General features: G+C 41.1%; 4 protein-coding genes across 4 annotated transcripts; 2 read left to right on the forward strand and 2 right to left on the reverse strand. All coding sequences in view use genetic code 12, as the record gives it.

The window, feature by feature from the left end:
- Window positions 1-1546: 1546 nt before the first annotated feature.
- On the reverse strand, window positions 1547-3556 carry PICST_29092 (predicted protein; the record flags this gene model as incomplete). Its single annotated transcript, XM_001387092.1, has 1 exon — window positions 1547-3556. The coding sequence occupies one exon, from the start codon at window positions 3554-3556 to the stop codon at window positions 1547-1549; it is 2010 nt and encodes a 669-aa protein (XP_001387129.2).
- Window positions 3557-4742: 1186 nt separating this feature from the next.
- On the forward strand, window positions 4743-6827 carry PICST_53851 (predicted protein; the record flags this gene model as incomplete). Its single annotated transcript, XM_001386858.1, is given in 5 exon segments — window positions 4743-5378; window positions 5406-5760; window positions 5794-6165; window positions 6184-6639; window positions 6718-6827. The coding sequence occupies 5 exon segments, from the start codon at window positions 4743-4745 to the stop codon at window positions 6825-6827; spliced, it is 1929 nt and encodes a 642-aa protein (XP_001386895.2).
- Window positions 6828-8776: 1949 nt separating this feature from the next.
- On the forward strand, window positions 8777-15184 carry PICST_69620 (regulator of budding). Its single transcript, XM_001386859.1, has 2 exons — window positions 8777-12483; window positions 12535-15184. The coding sequence occupies exons 1-2, from the start codon at window positions 9237-9239 to the stop codon at window positions 14658-14660; spliced, it is 5373 nt and encodes a 1790-aa protein (XP_001386896.2). The 5' UTR covers window positions 8777-9236; the 3' UTR covers window positions 14661-15184.
- A 3134-nt stretch (window positions 15185-18318) lies between these two features.
- On the reverse strand, window positions 18319-18567 carry PICST_75152 (predicted protein; the record flags this gene model as incomplete). The annotated part of the gene is made up of 1 exon (XM_001387093.1): window positions 18319-18567. A coding segment is annotated over one exon (249 nt), but the record flags the coding sequence as incomplete, so codon positions are not given.
- Window positions 18568-18989: the final 422 nt, after the last annotated feature.

Below are 18989 nucleotides of genomic sequence, written 5' to 3' on the forward strand. Positions count from 1 at the left end.
CTGAAAAATAGATCAAAAAAAGAAAACATTGACTCAGAGTTTTTTTTGGCACCCATTCAAAAGGTAAAGCCTTAATTGCGAGATTTCTCGGACTGATGGACATACAAACCACCCGTTAAATACACCGAATAGGGCAAGCGGGCTGTGTGCAGGCAGCGAAGCTGAGCCAGTACGCAGATTAGAACGATGACTAGCCGGTGACCCGAGACGTGAGTCAGCGCGATATTGGAGTCTATGTGTAGCTGCCATCCGGCGGAACCCGTCTTTGAAGTCTGGAGACCCCTAAAGTCAGCTCATGGACAATGGCCGGCAAATGAGCGATTTATGGTGCCCTTGCTGGTTCCAGCCAGTAGGACGATCTAGTAGCAAATTCAACACAATCAAATTTTCGGCGTCTGTGCAGGCCAGATGAGACAATTTCTTTTTCTTGACACAGTGCAGAAGAGGGGCGGTCTCTTAGTTTTTCCATCTCATTGGCTATAGCGACTTCTCGAGACGTATGGGCTGAGAGGGGCACGCAAAAATAGCAAAACCGTGTATGGAAGAACGCCTCAGGACCACAGAACACCGAGCTGGATAGTCCATCCATAGAGTCAACAGCTGATTTTCAGACACGGTCGCAGACAATGTCGATTCACGATGGAAAATGGAATGAAAATTGAAAAATTGAAAAATTGAAAAACTGAAGACTGGCCTACGCAATTGAAAGTCATCCACAGATTTCTGTATTGCGTAGCGTCATATCTTCGTGTGTTACAGAATGGCGATAACCGTCAACAGACTCGTTGAATCCGCCTCTTTCCTTACTTCCTTAGACCCTTTGCTTTAGCTCACAAAATACGTTATCAGTTAGTCCGAAATCTGCCTCATCCGAATGCCCGAAAATGCTGCTGTAGGTTTCTTGACATTTTCTACACCGTCACTATACCTGCAGACAACTTCTCAAAATCTGTACGACTGGTTACTATTCTGGCGTTTGATGTTCAGCCACAGAGGAGGGGAGGCAGGAGTTAAAGCTTCGCTGTTAGATCACGTGAAAACCTTTAACTCCTGGTTGCAACCTTTCTAACGTCTAACTCATCTACCCTCCTCTTCGGAGATAGCTTAAGTTGAAAGCTATTCTGTTTGGGAGTCATGGAGCTACATTTATTTTGAGGGGTATCGGTGTCATCATTTTGTGTTTCAGCCAGCTCTAATGTCCAATATCCATTATCCAGCCTGAAGCTAAAACTATAGCCATTTCCATTACATTCCAGCCCCAGTTTTTCAACAGTTTATTCACGCAATCGGAGACCATGTCAGACTACAACACCAAGTCCACTTGTGTGGCATACCATTTCGCCAAAGACATAGAAAATCCCTCGGATTCGACCTTTGCTGGAAAGGCTTATCTTTAGGCTGCGAAATTTTGCACAAATGGCTATACGGGTTGCGAATATTTCTACTAAGCTACAGAAAAGCCACCGCAGAATTTCTAATACTTTAGTTTTTAACGTCAATAATGATTATGATGATTATCTGATTTATACCTACTTCATAATACACACTAATCTAACGAATAAGTGGGTCGCACATGGCTGTCAAACCATCTGGTTATCCCGTACCTGGGGTTGATCTTCAACGTTGTGCCATCGCACTCAAAGATAAACGAATTGATGCGGATGTAGTCGATGTTGGGATTAGATTGCAAGTAGAACAACGCTACATGCTGGACTTTGTACCACTCATCGTAGATGTTGGGATGTATCATACCCAAACCGAGATTGGGACAACCACCGGCCCTGCTGCCAAATATATCTACCTTTTTTAAAGTCTTGAGATGACGAACCAACTCCAAAACCTCGTTGGCATTATCGCCTGGATTTAATCGTATCCCTTTTAATTTCTGCATCTTGTACAATTTCTCATAGAACCCAGTGTTGTTCGGGATTGCCGCTAGTACATTGAAGTTGGTACTATCCTGATAGTTATCAACTTCCGAACGAATCTGAAGGGAAAGCTTCGTCAAACTGCAACTGAAATTAACTATTGCATCAGCGTAGCGTGAGAAATATTTCCTCTCATCACTCTCGGTAGGCAATGGTATCGTGTGGTTCAACCGTATTACCAATTCCAAAGACTTTAAACATGCATATGGCAAGTTCTGGAGGAAATCAGGAACTGTGTCCACCATAGCCTCTCTGTAATCAATACATAAATTCTTTAGACCTGTAAGATGATAGCTGATTTGTACTAGAAAGCTGGGTTGCAACATGGTCAAGAGTTGCCGTCTTCCCATTTCTGAATCGATTTCGTTATGATCCAAAATTTGATATTCAGACATTCCTTTCAAGAATAATGATTTCAAATTGGGCAAGTTCACTGAGTCTATGAATAGTTTGGCATCATTTGGACTAACCAACATATTATCTAATGCCAATACCGAAAGGTTACATAAACGATGCAATTTTGTATTCTTGAATAAAGCAGCTAGTGAATGCAATTCCATATCGTGTAAGGTGGAGTGAATTGTAGAATGCGTTCCGCCATTGGTTATGCTGTCTAAGTTTCTGAACGATATGAGGTCTCTACTGTTAGGCAAGAGGATATTGTTGTTACTATTAGCTTCAGCATGTTTGTGAAACCGCGACAAAACCAATGCCCTGATATTGGTACTGACTCGAACAGAATCGTTTGTGTTCACCAACAAGTTGTCGATAATTTTTGTCAATTTTCTAGAGTTCTGAAACGGTTGGATTTGCAAATTGACCAAGTTCGGGAAGTTCAACCTGCTACAGTCGTCCAACTCGTTGTCCTCAGGAAGCTCGTTGAGATAATTACTGAACTTGATATTGAGAATTAGGGTATGGACTAGTTCTTTGCGGGGCATATTGTACAAGAACTCCAACCGGAAGTTGTCGTTAATCCAGATTAATTGTCTGAGATGAACAAAGTTCTGGAAGAGCTGTATTAAGCGGGCGTTTAAGTCGTAGTCGTATATGTTGAGAGAGTCCGGAAGGTTGATGCACTCGAACTTCTTGATGTGAGGAAACTCTACATCTTCTCGATTATCTTTATACTCACGGCTGAATTTAGTGTTATACTCCTTGATGAATCTTTTGAAGTTGTACGAACTGTTGATGTAGGTGCAAGAGAACTCCTTTCGCTGACGAGCCGTGCCTCCAAGGTCCTGGCGGGACTCAAAATGTCTGAAACTGTATTCCTTTTCATTGTTGAACACATTGAAGTCCTGGTCTATTACGATATATTGGTACAATCTCGGTACCGTACTAGTATAGAGAGCTTTGTTCACTCTGAGTAATTTGATGCAGTCGAATTGTGAGAGTTCGTTAGCTACTTTGAGTCGTATTTCATATGGCAACTTATCGAAAGTGAAGTTGTTGGCAGCAGGCGACTTTTCTACAGGTCTTGTAACTGCTTCCCACGAGGCAGCCGTGGAAATGGAAGATCTGGTAGAGTCCTGGTCGTAGAGAAGCGGATTCTTAGCATAACCAATTGGAGAGTTGAACAGAGAGATCGGGAACTGGTTGTTTTCGATGAGATTTGCAGGAGCCATGTATGTGGATTTGTATTATGGATTAAATATGAATATATGTGATAATGAGAATACCTGAATATGCAAAGTGAAAGTTAATAAAGATCAGGATTTCTATTTGATCAGGATGTGAGCTTCAGTATCTTGCTGACTGTGGTTTCAATATTAATCGATTCTTGTATCATTCAATTTCTAGACCACAACTCTCTTTATACACTCTACGAATTTCCTAATCTTGCGCCAGTTCGAACTCAGTATGTACCACTTGATCTCTTAGAATCTATCTGATACCTCTATTAACGCGATGGTCTCAGATATACAGGTCTTGACTTTCTCTAGAAGCCCGTGTGACTACAGCTGTATGCCTTCTGTTCAGTGGAGATTGGTGGTTGGCTTATCTCGGCCTGCAGATATTCAGCAGACATGCAGGTGAATGTGGAGATGATAAACGATAAAGAGGATTTTGCTACGAGGCCAAATTTTGGTCAACCAGTAGCACGACAGAGAAGTTGCAAAATCTCAAATCTGAACCATATCTGTAATCAAGATACTTATATAGAAGTATTATATATGGATACAATTTAACTGTACGTCTACATGTGGATAGAGGTTTATTCTGGTCAGTTGTGCACATGATGAGAATCACCTGACATAGAATCACAAGACAAAGATGGATCAGCTGTACGCTGTCTCTCAAAGCCACTATTTATGACTTAAAAGTCGGTGAACTTTCCCTGCCAGTACAATTGCTCCACACCAAACACAAGCCCAAGCGCAAGCTGCTTTGCGTCTATTCTGTGTCCAATGTCTGTCTCATTTCAGCCTCTGTTCCAACCTCTTCAAATCCACTGGCCCCGTCTCACATATGAGGCGACTATATGCAGCACTCCAGGTTCACTTATGTTTAAAGAGAATATGCATGTCAATTCAGGTGAGCTCGTGTTGAGGCGATCTTTTTTTTTACTATTATTGTTTACGCAACTGTTACAGATTCTTCTTCTAGCCATCAGGCTTGATACTGCCATTTGATACTTGGCTATTACTATTTGAGTTAACTTATTTGATCTATTTGAATTTGTCGATTCAACTCATTATTTATTTGACTTGGTTGTCTGAATTGATATTGAAATTGTAGACTGAGAATTGTTTTTCTTCCTTTTTCACTTCGTTCCAATCCAACTAATACTACTGCGCTTTGTTTAAGGATATGTCGAGCGAGTCATTAGACGAGAGGCTAACGGCCGAGATTACACTGCTTTCGACCAAATTGGTAACCGCTGTCGCCAAACAGCTGGACCTAGAAGAAGCAGTGCTTCACTTGAGGAAAGAGCTTCAGCTGGCCAAGCTTGAGCAACGCCGATATGAGCTGGATTCGGCTAAGTACAAGGAGTTGGTGCCTAGATACACAAAGTTGAGAGAGGACTTCCAGACTACCGAGGACAAAATGAGACTTGCTGAAACTGAACGTACCCGTTTGGAGCACGAAGTAGAGGATTTGACAGCATCTTTGTTTGACGAAGCCAACACCAGAGTCAGTAATGCAGCCAGAGAGACTCACAACTACAAAGTCAAAAACAAGAAGCTTCAAGAGGAGCTTGAAGAAAAGCAGACGATTATTGACGATCTTCAGGAGCAGTTGAAGGACTTGAAGATTTTGTTTATCCGTATTGACAATCAACAAAGGCTGTTTGCGAACAGTACCAGCAATGGCAATAACAATTCTAACTCCCGTTTGGGGACTCCACGAGTTGAACAGGGTAGTTTCAGCGCGTCGGAGAACGGTGCTTCTGACAGCTACTCCCGTACACTTACCGAAGACGAATCAGGAGACAATTCTACTACTGTTTCAGGCAACGATACCACTTATCAGCAGCAGCAACTCCGTGCCCCGGTATTTTCGCCACTTGTGAGTCTGATTCGCTTGGACCTCAACAACTACAACCACGACTTCAAAGCATTTGTTTATTTGCTAATTCGACCTCTGTTCCAGTTTGACTTTGCGAACCTCAAGAATACCCGTTTTTTCCGTAAAATATGGACCGAGGAGATTGAAAACAGTATCCTGGTACCGCCATTGCCGAGCACGAGCTCGTTAATGAACAGATGGCTGAAGGGGAAACTGTTGTGGAACTCCATTGTAGAAGGTAGAGCCGTAATTCAACCAGTTAAAGGTGTTAATGAAGTGTTTAAATTGGCATACAAAGGCGGGAAAGACGGTGAAAGAAGTATACGATCTTCCACGGCAGCAGCTGCAGCAGCTCCTGTAGCCATTAAAGATCCTTGTGGCTTCTGTGGAGAGTGTAGAGACGATATCTTGGAGCACTCCAGATTGTACTATATCAAGTTATTAGAGACTTCTGTCCATGGCAGTAACGCTAAAGATTCTGATGTTCATGATGTAATTGCCCAGTACCCACTTTGCAACTACTGTTTGATCAAATTACGTAACATTTGTGACTTGTTTGCCAAGTTGAGGTTGATCCACTCCAATATTTACAATCTAAAACAAAACCATGCGTTCGAAGAGTTTGGTCTTGTATCTTCTTCCAACTTTCCACAGTTCAAGAGAACGAGTTCTGGAACCGGCTCCCCTAATCTTCTGGGATCTGAAGATGGCATTCTTACGAACAGTTCTTCTCGTAGGATAGCTTTAAGCAGAAAGGAGGAATCCAAGTTGATCAAGATTTACATCATGTTAGCATTGATTAGAAACAAGATTTTCTGGAGCAAATTGGGCTTCTGGGACAATGCGGCTAACATTGACGAAATCAACGTAGACGAAATCCATTATGAGACTTTTAAAGATATGATTTCCTCTTCACCATCTTTGCACTCTAAGGATTCAAGAAGATCCACGGTAACAGAGGTCCCTTCTACTCCACAGACAAATGATGGAAGTGCCGTGTTCAAACCAAGAGATGAAAAGCGCGGTCTGGCTTCATTGGTGTCTCCTAGAGAGATCTTACAGGAGAAAGCAAGTAAAAGTCGTAACAACAGCCAAAATGGCACTGACGAAGAAGACACAGATAATGAACGATTTGCCGACAGTTCAGACAAATTTCAGGAAGAGCAAAACCAAACGAATGGCGACACTAACGATCAAGGTAATGTAGATAATAAGCTGTTGCGATCCAGCAGACTGTTGGGGTCCAACAAACTGTTGCACTCCCCTGTGGAAGAAGCTGTTGGGTTAGAGAGAAAAAACTCCAAGTCCAAACAGTTTACGAAGAAGATGAATAAATCATTAGAGCACACCATAGAGATGTTGAAGGAGAGTATTGAAGACTCTTAGTAATATAATATCAACAGCATAATATGGTATTTGTACAATCCATAACACTACAATTTCACGCATTAGAGTATGAGACTCCATAGTAAAGTTACAGTTAGTCTAAGTACGCTGATGTCAAATAGGAGCAGTGGTACGGTTATCCAAAACGGTTGGAATGTAGAACACAGTATCACACAGTATAATTATCGTTGAGCATAGTACAATTGCGATATTGTAAGTAAACCGAGAATAGGACCTACTATTCAGTTCGGCTTGAGATTGAGATTGTACCACAGTTTCTACCAAGTTAATATACAGTTATATATCGGGTATCGACATGTAGTGCAAACAGTTAGACTAGTCTAGCTGTGTAGTATTCTACAGTGCGGTAAATAACCAGCATCACAGTAGGAACGAGGCGGATACAAGGCTAGCTTTTGCATATGGTGTTTCTTAGTAGACAAAGTAGGGCGTTGTAGTGACTTAGGGCAAGTCATCAAGAGAACAAAATAGGCAACACATGAAACGCCAGCGTACTGTAAACGGAGCAACTTTTAGAGGGATAGTTCAGGAAATAAGGGCTGGTTTTGGGTGTTCATGGCTCATTGGACACAGTCGATTTCGCTTGTCCCATGTATAGAACAAACAGAACAATGTACCGAACAATGAGATTTAGTCTGCCCAAGAAATACTAGAATTTTCTTAGAGCTCTGAGTGAGCACAGAAGAATAAAGGGCAAAGATTGCTAACATAATCTGTAGGCTACAATGACCAATAAAGGGTAGCTACAGAAGATTCAGGTGTTAAGAGTAACAAAATCTATATACCTATGATAATTGACCTCTGGAATAGCGAGAGAAGCGGAACCTTCTGGTGGCTGAAGCTGGCTTTCGCAGGAAAATGGGTGCAATTTAGGGAGAGACAAGAACAGACAGAGACACACAATCTACCAGATTTAAGTAACACAGGGAATCAACCCACTGCGAACAAGACAAGCACTTCCTCTTAGAGCTATTAAGGTCGATCTTTGTTTGTGGGCCTGGGAGTTTCATGTAGCTAGAGCCCTGATTCTCTGTAATTTGTGCTAAAACGCGTACCGTGAGTTAGCGACAGCAAATGTAATATAGCGAGACTAGTCCCCCAGCAACGGCTACACAAATTATAGAACAACCAGCACCGGCACCAGACGTGCATCATTGCTGGCACGGCCATTGTTTGACAGATCGTGAATTGTCTGACCCAACAATATAGGCAGGTACCACTATGTATTAACAATGTATTAACAATGTAGTAAATTTGTCACGAAATGTTTCAGAAGAGAGAAGAATGAATAGTGAATAACGTAAAAATTGTTAAAAATTAATAGTGAAGAATGTGAACAAAACGAGAGTCAGTAGACGAGAGGAAACGTAAGAAACGTAAGAAACGTAAGAAACAAAGAATTTCGAAACTAACATCAAACCACTAAGAAGACCAACTTGCCATTGCACTCGAACGAATCAGTATACTCGTGTCCATGTATCATTTCGGTAGGTTCTGAAAAGTTAGATCTAGTCCCACTATTTATTTGTCTCAGTGTTCGGTATTACTACAGTTTCGGTATTCAGTCTCAGTATTCTCAGTTTTGAGCAGACCAAACTCTCCTCAAAACTTCAGTATCATTAGCGAGTGTAAATTTAGTAAACACAAACTGAACAAATAGCACAATCACAAAACGACCTCCAAGCCTATCTCCCCATACTAGCCACCTCTATCTGACCCTGACTAATAGAGACATTGCCATTTCTCCCTATCGTACTAAACCTCCCTCTGTTCCCCAGTCGCCCTAAGGCTATATGCACACGGAAAAATTGTGCGTGGGTTTTACATGTGTGTCAAGATTTGCTAGCCGACTAGCATTTGAGATTTGAATACAATTTCACATACCTCCAGTCAGTAATATCACCAGGATTGACTGCCACGGCCCTCTTAAGAGACTCTGTCGCCAGCAAACACCGCAAAGGGCCCGCACAGTCTGTGAAGTCTGGCAACCATTATAGCCACCGTCTTCACTTTTCATTGTAGTCTTTTCTGAATCGAACATCAACAAAACAACGCAGTCTCAACAGAGACAGATAAAGTCACAAGAATACCAAGCCTCACATACAAATAAGGTAATAGCACCAGCGTACCAGCCTTCACCACAAGCGCGTATCTGTTATCATTCTATCTTGTCATATTCTGGTAGTCATCTGAATCAATACATCATACAGATTCAAATCGGAGAATACCGTAATCAAGAACTTGCAACGCTAACAAGACTTATAACAACAACCATAAAACCATCATAACTAATAGCACCAACCTCATTAACATCATTAACATCTTCATCTCCATTCTTATCATAAAGATTTCGTCAATTCTCACACAATCATCAACTCATATATCGTAATGCGTAGAAAGCCTGTAGAATACAATTCGGGCTCTCCTTCTTCATTGAACCCTCGGATAAACGATGAACTAAACAATTCCAGACCATATAAATCAGGAAACGAAAACGGCCATTCCCATAACGACTATCCCAATTCCAATACCGGGACTTCCGATCCCCACAGGGCTTCCACCAGCTCATTTTTCTCGTTGCGAAAAGCCAAAGACAGATACAGTGCTGCTGAAAACTACAGCGACACATCTTCGACTGATTCAGCCAGTATTATCAGCGGTGGAACCAGCAACTCAAATTCAGGAACACCTGTTAGACGACAAAGTTTGGGTAACCTTCTTTCCAAATCGTCTCATACCAACCGTTCAACACTTTCCACCATCATTCCCACGTCACAGGTAACAAACTCAAACCATTCGCGACATGCATCCACATATAGCATTTCCACTGTTAACCCGTACGATACTGCAACATCGAAAACCTCGTCACGACCTAACGGAGGTCTATCTCGTAGATCGACCACTGCATCACAATCTTCTGTCTCGTCAGCGACGTTGATATCAAAGCCAACGTTGTCGCATCACGATCCACTTCAGGGCCAAGGTGGCTTCTACATGGAGAAGCCGACACTGATCTTTGAGATAGACAGGCTCTTCAGAGAGTTGATGGAAAAGAGAGACTTTCGTTCGTTGCCTGCTACGGCAAAACAGGAGATGGTCAACTTCAGTCCTGACAAGAAGTGGATGTTGATCTACCAAGACGCCTTGACTGAATATCAGCGTAATGAACGTATGGCACAAAACAAGGATGAGACCTTAACTCCGTCCTATTTCAGTAAGCTCTTGATGTCGAAGAATATTCTGGCTGGTCAACTCAAAAAATTGTGGGTTTCGTTGAGAACTGAGAGGATCTCCTGGGTGAGAACTTTCATCTACGATTGCCAGGGAGATGTATTGTTGCTGACATATCTTCTCAAATTACAGCAGATAATAAGCGAAACAGACGCTTTTGACATCAATGACGATATCTTTGACAGAGAGTTTAACACGCTTACCGCGTTGAAGTGTATGATGAACCAGAAATTGGGTGCAGAAAGAGTAAAAACTGATGTAAATCTCTATGTGAACGCCATAGCAGGCTCATTATTATCACCTCGTATTGTGACAAGAAACATTGCAGCCGAGACTCTTACCTTCATGATAGCCTACTACCATGCTCAAGACGGAGATCAGAGTAAGTACCACAAGATCTTGAAGGCATTGGATTCCATACCCAGTAGACCCCACTTTGAGTTCGACAACGACATCAAAAACTCTCGTAAGAAATTGGTTAGAAAACCACCTGCTCCAGATCGGTACAAGCGTTTTGAGTTGTGGGTTCACCTTGTAGAAAAGACTGTAGACGGTAAGGGAAAGTATATGAATTCACTAGTCGGAGCTAGTGAAGAGTTCAAGTCAGCTGTTTCTGGAGCCAAAGGAGTGGCTACATCCAGCATAGAGAATCATTTGATGGAATACTGCCTTGGAACTATGTTGTTGATCAACACTATTATTGACTATGGTGTAGATTATAGGGTTAGAATCCATTTAAGAGCCCAGTTCAAGGCAGCAGGCTTGGATAGACTATTCGAGAAGTTCAGAGACTTGGGCTATGGCGCTCTTAACCAACAATGTAACAATTACTTCGACAAAGCAGAAAGCGACGAAGAGGAGTTGAAATCTCGTGCCAACATCAATGAGAACTTAGACTTCGACGATCCTGTGGCCTTAGTGCAATCTTTATGGGAAAGTGTGAAGAACAGTGAGGCCCAGGGACATTTTATTAGTGCCATTCAACATCTTTTCTTGAATCAGAATGAGAAAAAGGATAATGCTGATGATATGGTCAGAAGTTTGCGCTTATTAGACGGTTTGATACAGAACATTTCTATGGTTCACACTACAAATGATGATTCCGCTATGGGCATAGCCATTAATAGATTATACAGCGGAATGACAACAGATGACCAATTTAGGAAAGCTGTTGAAGAAGCAAAGAACTTTAAAAAGATTGCTGAAGAAGCAACTGCAGAACGTGACGACATGTCTCGACAGATTTCTATGGGAGCAGATGGTTTGATTGCCAGATTGTCCAATGAAGTTAGAGAACAAGAAACTGTATTACAAAGATCTCGTCGTATGAATGAAGAATTGAACCGAGAATTGGAAGAATTGAAACGAAAACATCTCCGTGAAAAGCAGCAACAGGAGCTTGAGATGCGTGAGCTCTTGATTCTGTTGAATAACGGCGCCAACATCAACACAAGACATGTATCTGAAGATGGTGGAAAGACCACAGTGTCGATCCGTACTTCTAACGAACAATTAATTAGTAGACTTCAAAAACAAATCCGCCGAAGAAATGCGGAGTACAAACAAGACAATAGACAATTTGGCACGGTAGTCGAACCAAGTTCCAGATTAAGAGCCTTGAGAGACCAGATGGATGATATCGAGAATATGGCTAGAGAATTAGAAATGACTGAATTTGAAACCTATGTTGATCCAGCAGAAGCCGAACAAGCACCAGTTGTTGAAGAGATCCCTTCTGAACCTGAAGTTGAAGAGTCAGAGTCAGAATCTTCTGAAGAAAATGAAGACGACGAAGAAGAAGATATGGATGAACCCATCAACACGAGTCCTTCCAGACCGGTAAGAAGTGACGATTTGGTTAAGTTGGATAGTTTGAGAAAGAAACTTTCTTCTTTGCAGAGCGAATCTAATGATATTATGAAGTTCAACAATAGTGCCATGTTCAACAAGCAGAAGTACTTGGCTATGGAGAGATTGCGAGAATTGGAGAACAATTTCAAAGACTTCAATATAGATTTCAATGTCAGCGAAGAACCAGAATTGAACGACTTCAGCTTTGACTCAACAGCTGAGTATGTGGATCCATCGATCAAGGCTAAGATAAAGGAGGAGTTAGAAGAAGTACGTTTGTTGAAACTCGAACTCAAGAAAAAATTATCCGACCAAGATGAAACCAGAAAGAAGCGGAACGCGAAAAGAAAATCGACTACCATTTTAGAAAAATTGGAAGCAAAATATTCTCAAGGCAAAGTCAAACCTCTTACCGCAGATGTTATAAAGGGATCAAATGAGTCTTCGGCTGACTACAAGAACAATAGAAACGTAAAGATTGGTGGTATGGACCCTGTATTTTTGAAAGAGTTGAACTCCAAGGTCAACAAGACAGCAGCTATAGACGAATCCAGTGCTGATACCACTGACTTGGAATTTCACGATTCTGTGGAAGTTCAGCCAGAGGAAAGGTCTCCTACTTCGAGTCCAAATCCAGCAGAAACGTCACAGTCGTCAACCTCTACGCCAGTGCCTGCTCCACCTCCTCCACCTCCTCCTCCTCCGCCACCTCCATTACCTCCATTATTGCAAGGCAACGTACCTTTAGCCCCTCCTCCACCACCACCTCCGCCATTTCCTACTTCTCTTGTTCAAAATGGTTCAGGAGGACCACCACCACCTCCTCCACCCCCACCGCCTCCACCTCCATTTTCACTGATGACCTCAACAAATTCTATAGCACAGTTGCCAGTGGAAAGAGAGCCTTCTCCTTTTGACAATTTCCCCAGGCCAAAGAAAAAGTTGAAACAATTGCATTGGGAGAAAATCGATACCAAGGGTTCCAATTCTTTTTGGCAAGATACCAAGACTGATACCCTTGCCTCGGATTTGAAATCGAAAGGTGTTTTTGAGGAAATTGAATTGATCTTCGCTGCCAAAGAAATCAAGAAGTTGGCAACTAAGAAGAAAGAAGAAATTGACAAGGTTACCTTCTTGTCGAGAGACGCTTCTCAACAATTCAGTATCAACTTACATTCATTCAATGCTTTATCTGATGATGAATTAGTCTCAAAAGTGTTGAGATGTGACAAAGACATTATCAGCAACCATGCAGTTTTGGAATTTTTTGGAAAGGAAGAGATTGTAGAGATCTCAAACACTTTGGCAAGAAACTTCGAGCCTTATTCTACTGACTATAAGGTAGATGAACCATCTAAGCCTGATAAAGATCCAAATGAGTTGCAGAGACCAGACAGAATCTACTTGGAATTGATCTACAACTTACAACACTACTGGAAGTCAAGAATTAGAGCATTGAATATGGTTGCCAACTTTGAAAGAGACTATGATGAACTTGTCTCTAAATTGAGATCTATTGATGAAGCGGTAGATTCAATCAAGCAGTCTAAGCATTTGAAGGGTGTGTTTGAGATTATCTTAACAGTGGGAAACTATATGAATGATTCTACTAAGCAGGCTCAAGGTTTCAAGTTAAGCTCCTTACAAAGACTTAGTTTTATGAAAGACGACAAGAATAGTATGACTTTCTTGCATTATGTCGAGAAAATTATTAGAACACAGTACCCTGAGTACTTGGAATTCATGGATGAATTGTCTAAATGTCATGACGTCAGCAAGTTTTCTATTGAAGCTGCTGCAAACGACTGTAGAGATTACACACAATCCATCAAAAATGTTCAGAGTTCGATTGATATCGGGAATCTCAGTGACAGCACGTTGTTTCATCCCCAGGATCGTATCTTGAAGGTAGTGTTACCTAGCTTGACCCGTGCTAGTAAGAAAAGTGAATTATTGGTTGACCAATCTACTTACACAATGAAAGAGTTTGATACCTTAATGAGATACTTTGGTGAAGATCCATCAGATACGTTTGTCAAGAACTCGTTTATTTCTAAATTCTCTAACTTCATCAAAGACTTCAAGAGGGTTCAGATAGAAAATCTCAAGAGAGAAGAAGAAATTAGAATCTATGAACTGAGAAAGAAACTTCTTGAAACTCCACGAAGAGCTGATACAAAGGCTAGCTCTGGTGAAGAGGATGCTGATTCAGAGTCAAATGTCATGGACTCATTACTTGAAAAATTGAAGGCGGCCGGACCACCAAAAGGTGAATCGTCATCGGCTAGAAAGAGAGCTCTCATGAGGAAGCAACTAATAGAAAACCAAAAGAAGCTTAATTCTCCAACTGCAGATAAATTCGGATCTATTCCAGAAGATAGTAATGCTACAACTGGTGATGAAAACAGTTCAACTCCAACTAAGGTTGACGTTGGAAACTCGTCTGACACCGCTGATATTGACTCAGATGACCCGAGAAGTGACAGCGACCTAGGTTTCAGAGCAAGAAATCTATTGAAGGAGCTTCGAGGTGCTGGTGAGAACAGCTCTTCGGATCGTTTAACTTCAGCCCAGAAGTTCAGACAAGAAAGATTGAGAAAAAAGATCTCGACTACTGATTCCTCAAGTAGCTTAGTCGATGAAGACGGCGAACTGTCACCTTTGCCTGTCAGCGAATCTGAATCTGTTCAAGAGACTGATCAAATACCAGAGGAAAAAGTACCGATCTGATATAGAAGATAAAGATGAATACAGAAGAGAATGTTATCTTGTCTTGATAACATAGAATAGAATTAATCAACATTGCATTATAAATATTTTAAAGGGTAACGTTAGATTCACAACAGATGGATATTTCTTCCAAGTCGTAGTCTATTAATGTGCCTCTGTTTCCCTTGTAATCAAAACTAGGCTTGTTGAGCGACAACAAACCAGTTCCGCTTATCTTGTTTGCAAAAGGCATTTCCAATTTCTCCACGAGATCAATCAACGGTGCTTTTCTTAATTTGGCTGTCAGCAATTTCATTTTCAAGTTAGTCAATTCTTCATCGCTTTCTGTAACTTCTCTAACTGAACTGATCTCACCATTTACTCCAATACAAAGTGCCATTTTCTTCGTATACTTTTCGTCCTTGACCCAACAGGTGTGAAATCCTGCCGAGTATACTCTTGGAATACAATTCATTTTATAGTTTAGTCTCGTCGAACATCTGTTCTGATCAATATCGATAATAGCAATGGAAGAATGCAACTTATCACCAGTAATGATATTGGAACCCAACTGTGCCTGATTCAAATACGAATTCAGATGCTGGTCACTTGCGACAAATACCAAAGAGTCCTTTCTGGGTTCGTTGGGACGGTAGAGGAATCTATAGATTGAATCCATCTTCGTAGAGACCAATAATTGGTTGTCCAGCTCAAGTACTATAGATGTTACTTCACTGGGTACACTAAACAAAGTCATTACTGGTTTCAATCTCTTTTCGGTCTCGTCGTAGCTGGTAGAGCAAATCGACAGGCCACTGGAGAAGATGATTTCCGATCTAACCAGGATGATATTGGTGATTGGACCAGAGTGTTCAAATGACGTAAGTTCCAAAACTTTGATTCCTGTCTGATCATCCAGAGAGCGCCCCCTTGATATATCTACAACTTTGAAAGAGCCTTTGACAATCTTCATTTTTGATAAAGGTGGATCATTGCAGTCTTTTTCAATCGTTGATCCAATTAATATCTTCTTTGATATTCTGCCATTTCGTTTGATCGACCATACACACGCAGATGTTGGGTATTCATTATCGCTAAAAATAACTTCTTCGTCAGTTGACTTAATAGTTCCTTCTCTGTGCTTGAGCAATCTGCAATTCTTCGTATCGAAAAACTTGAGCCTGCCTCGAGGATTCAGCGAGTTAGACATGATGATGAAAATAGAGAGATGTTCCAAGTAATAAAGCTTCTTGGCACTTTCTGGTATCACAAATTGCTTGACATTCGCTTCAGCAAACGTAGATACGCTGCAAATCAGGAGACCATCGTCTTTGATGACAGCAAAATACCTATTGGACTCATCCTTCTGTCTGAGACTAGGCAATTCGGCCATAGCCGCTATTGTGCGATCATATTTATCATCAAAGTGGACTCTTTTGGGGTATTGTGATTCATAGGAATTAAGGAGCCATAAACTCTTTGAAAATATAAATACTAAATTCGGATCGTCATAGGCTGGGCAAAACCTGATGTTTGTATCTGAAAGCTTTAGAAATGAATTGCAGATAACTTCCGACTGGCTCAAAGATAGGTTAATATAGAACCCATCTCTTGTACTTACAAACAACTGGTTTTTAATTAGAATGGTGTCATCTGGAATAAGTAAATCTTCCTGAGTAATGTCAGTGGCTGAATAAGGATTCAAGTTGCTTAAGGAAATTGTTATAGGAACCGTTTCTTTGTTTTCCAACTGTGATATGTCATAAATTATTATTTCACTTTCGAAAGTGCCAACCACCAAACACTTGATTGAATTAATAGTAACCAACCTCACAAATGAAGGCTGTGCGTATAAAGCAGTAGAAAATCTGAGAACTAGTATACTACCTTCGTACACATCATGTGCAGCAAACAATAAAGGATCTATGTCATAGAGCTCTATGGCAATATTTCCAGTCGAGATTTCTTCGGTTAGGAAGACTACTGTCGTGTCCACTGAGTCACAGAGCAAGATAAATTTCTCCATCAGTTGTTTCAGGTAAGAATCAGTTAGATCTGATATCAAGATATGTGTAGGAGTGACTTGAAAGAGTAATTGCCCTTCTTCAAGTGGTATCACTCTTGCATAAAGTGTCTCTTCATTAGTAATTAAGTTTGAATCTTCAATTTCTGCAAATGCTTCTGAACCATTTGTCTGAAATTCAAGCAACGTCGATTCAAATGTAAATGAGCATAACACAAAGTAAGTTTGATTAATTTCGAAATAAAACATATTCTTTGCTTTCCGTAATTTCTCATACGTATTACTCTTACGAATGGCAGTGTAGCCATGTCGAAACTGGCTCAACTTCATTTTCTTGCCAATGCCAGATATCCCCCAAAGTTCTTGTTCTACTTTGTTTCTGAAAACGTTGGGTCTCTTTGAATCCACGATCTCTATATCTATTAAAGGGCACCAGTTCTTGTAGTCTTTGATTAATTTGGCTTCAGTGTAGGGTAATCTTGCAATATCATAGCCTACTTCTTCTTTTGAATTTAGCTTGGATAGAAGCAAGTCCTTGTTGGAGCCACAATCAGAAGCGTAAATTAGGTTGTAGTCTTCTCGGCACTTTTCCAAAGAAAACACAGCAACAGGATCAGAAACTTTAATTATAGGTATCGAAGAAACAAGCTCGTTGTTGGTGATAACCAAAGAGTATATGGTACCTGAGTCTGTGGCTACAAGAACTTCGTCTGATTTTGGTCCCAATTCCGAGATTCTGAATTCGGGAACATACTTGGAAGTTGGAAATGCTGTCTCTGCTTTCCAGGGAGCAGGAATCTTCTTGAATCCATAGCATGCAGACATGATATCATGGATGGTGACTATGACAAGAGAGTCCCTATTTACAAAGAGAAAACTGGCATTCTTGGCTAAAGATATCACAAAGATCGGTATTTCAAAGCTGTTATCCAACGGAAGTGTGGATTTGGAAAAACTCTGGCCTACCCCTTCTGTGTTGGACCACGAGAATAAGTTTATAACTAATCTCTTGAATTCAGTAAATGCCAACGTCAAGAAGATATTATGCTGATGGGCCTTATTGTCGTGAAAAGTATGAAACGGTTCAGCAAAACAAGAATGGAGAATTAGACCGTCAACCCCGACGTTGTAATGCTTTTTGAACAGAATTCCAGGATTGGTATGTTGAGTTTGGTAGATGCGAAAAGATTTACTGGCAGAAGCAGAAACTACGGAAAGACCTGATCTATGGGCACTCAAGGAGTATCCAGAGCATTCTAAGGTTGGAAGAGTGAGTTCACTAGACGTATCCCACCACTGAACTATAAAAGGCTTGAAAATAGACGTTCCATCATTTGCAATGGACTCGTTGGTCTGAAGCAGATAATCAGAGTCTTTATAGTAACGAGGTACATAGTACATTCGTATCAATAGCAAGTAGCCTGATTTCAAAGAGATGAGTAGTGAATCCTCTTCATCATTTTGATAATCGTTTTGACTACTGTTTCTGCCACTATAGTGGCATACGCCTGATACCACACACGAGTCTCTGATCTCAGTCTTGGTAGGAAAATCTATGCCATTCACCAACAAAGAGCGCAACTTCACCAACACTTTGATTTGTCGCAACTTTGTATTATTATGGGCATCTGGAGCAGCCTGCTGTGAAGGAAGTACTTGTTCAAGGTGATTATGGTCTTTTTCAGGCTGTTGAGAGTCTTCCTTTTGCAGAAGGAACAAATCTTCATCAACCTCATCTTCGCTAAATACGTCCAATTGCGAGTCTTCTTCTTTGGGAATAAGCACCTGGTACTCTTCATCATTGAAAGAGGCACTCAGAAGACCCCGAAAAGGTTTGGCTATGTTTACCTTAAACTGGGGGAAGATATTGGTGATAATGGGAGAATGTAGAAGTGACTGTTTGATATATTGGGTCTGGGACGAATCCAGAATGGCTCCGATTTCCAGAATTGCGTCCGAGCCATTGACTGACTTGTGATTGCCAGTTTCCATGTTGAAAAACTGGCTGCGCTGGACTGAACGGGTAGAATTGTAGGCGTTTGAAGAAGAACATGTCACCATAGTTAGTGGCTAGCTGGATCCTTCTCTTAACTGTAAACTGATAAGATGGAGAAATATAGCCAACCTGCAGATCCGGACATCAACAAGCAACTCACAGCCACCGCTTTTTACAGGTTGGCTGCGCTGATGCAAAACTAGCCGCTGCATAGTTCAATTCTTTTCGCAGCTATTTTTGTAAATCCTTGATTTCCACCTTTTCTCTCTTCGTTCTATCACTTCCGGCTTTCTTCAATTTATAGATTGTTATAAATCATATCTTAGTATCA

Source organism: Scheffersomyces stipitis, chromosome 1 (assembly GCF_000209165.1).
Source record: "Scheffersomyces stipitis CBS 6054 chromosome 1, whole genome shotgun sequence".
Classification (NCBI taxonomy): domain Eukaryota; kingdom Fungi; phylum Ascomycota; class Pichiomycetes; order Serinales; family Debaryomycetaceae; genus Scheffersomyces; species Scheffersomyces stipitis.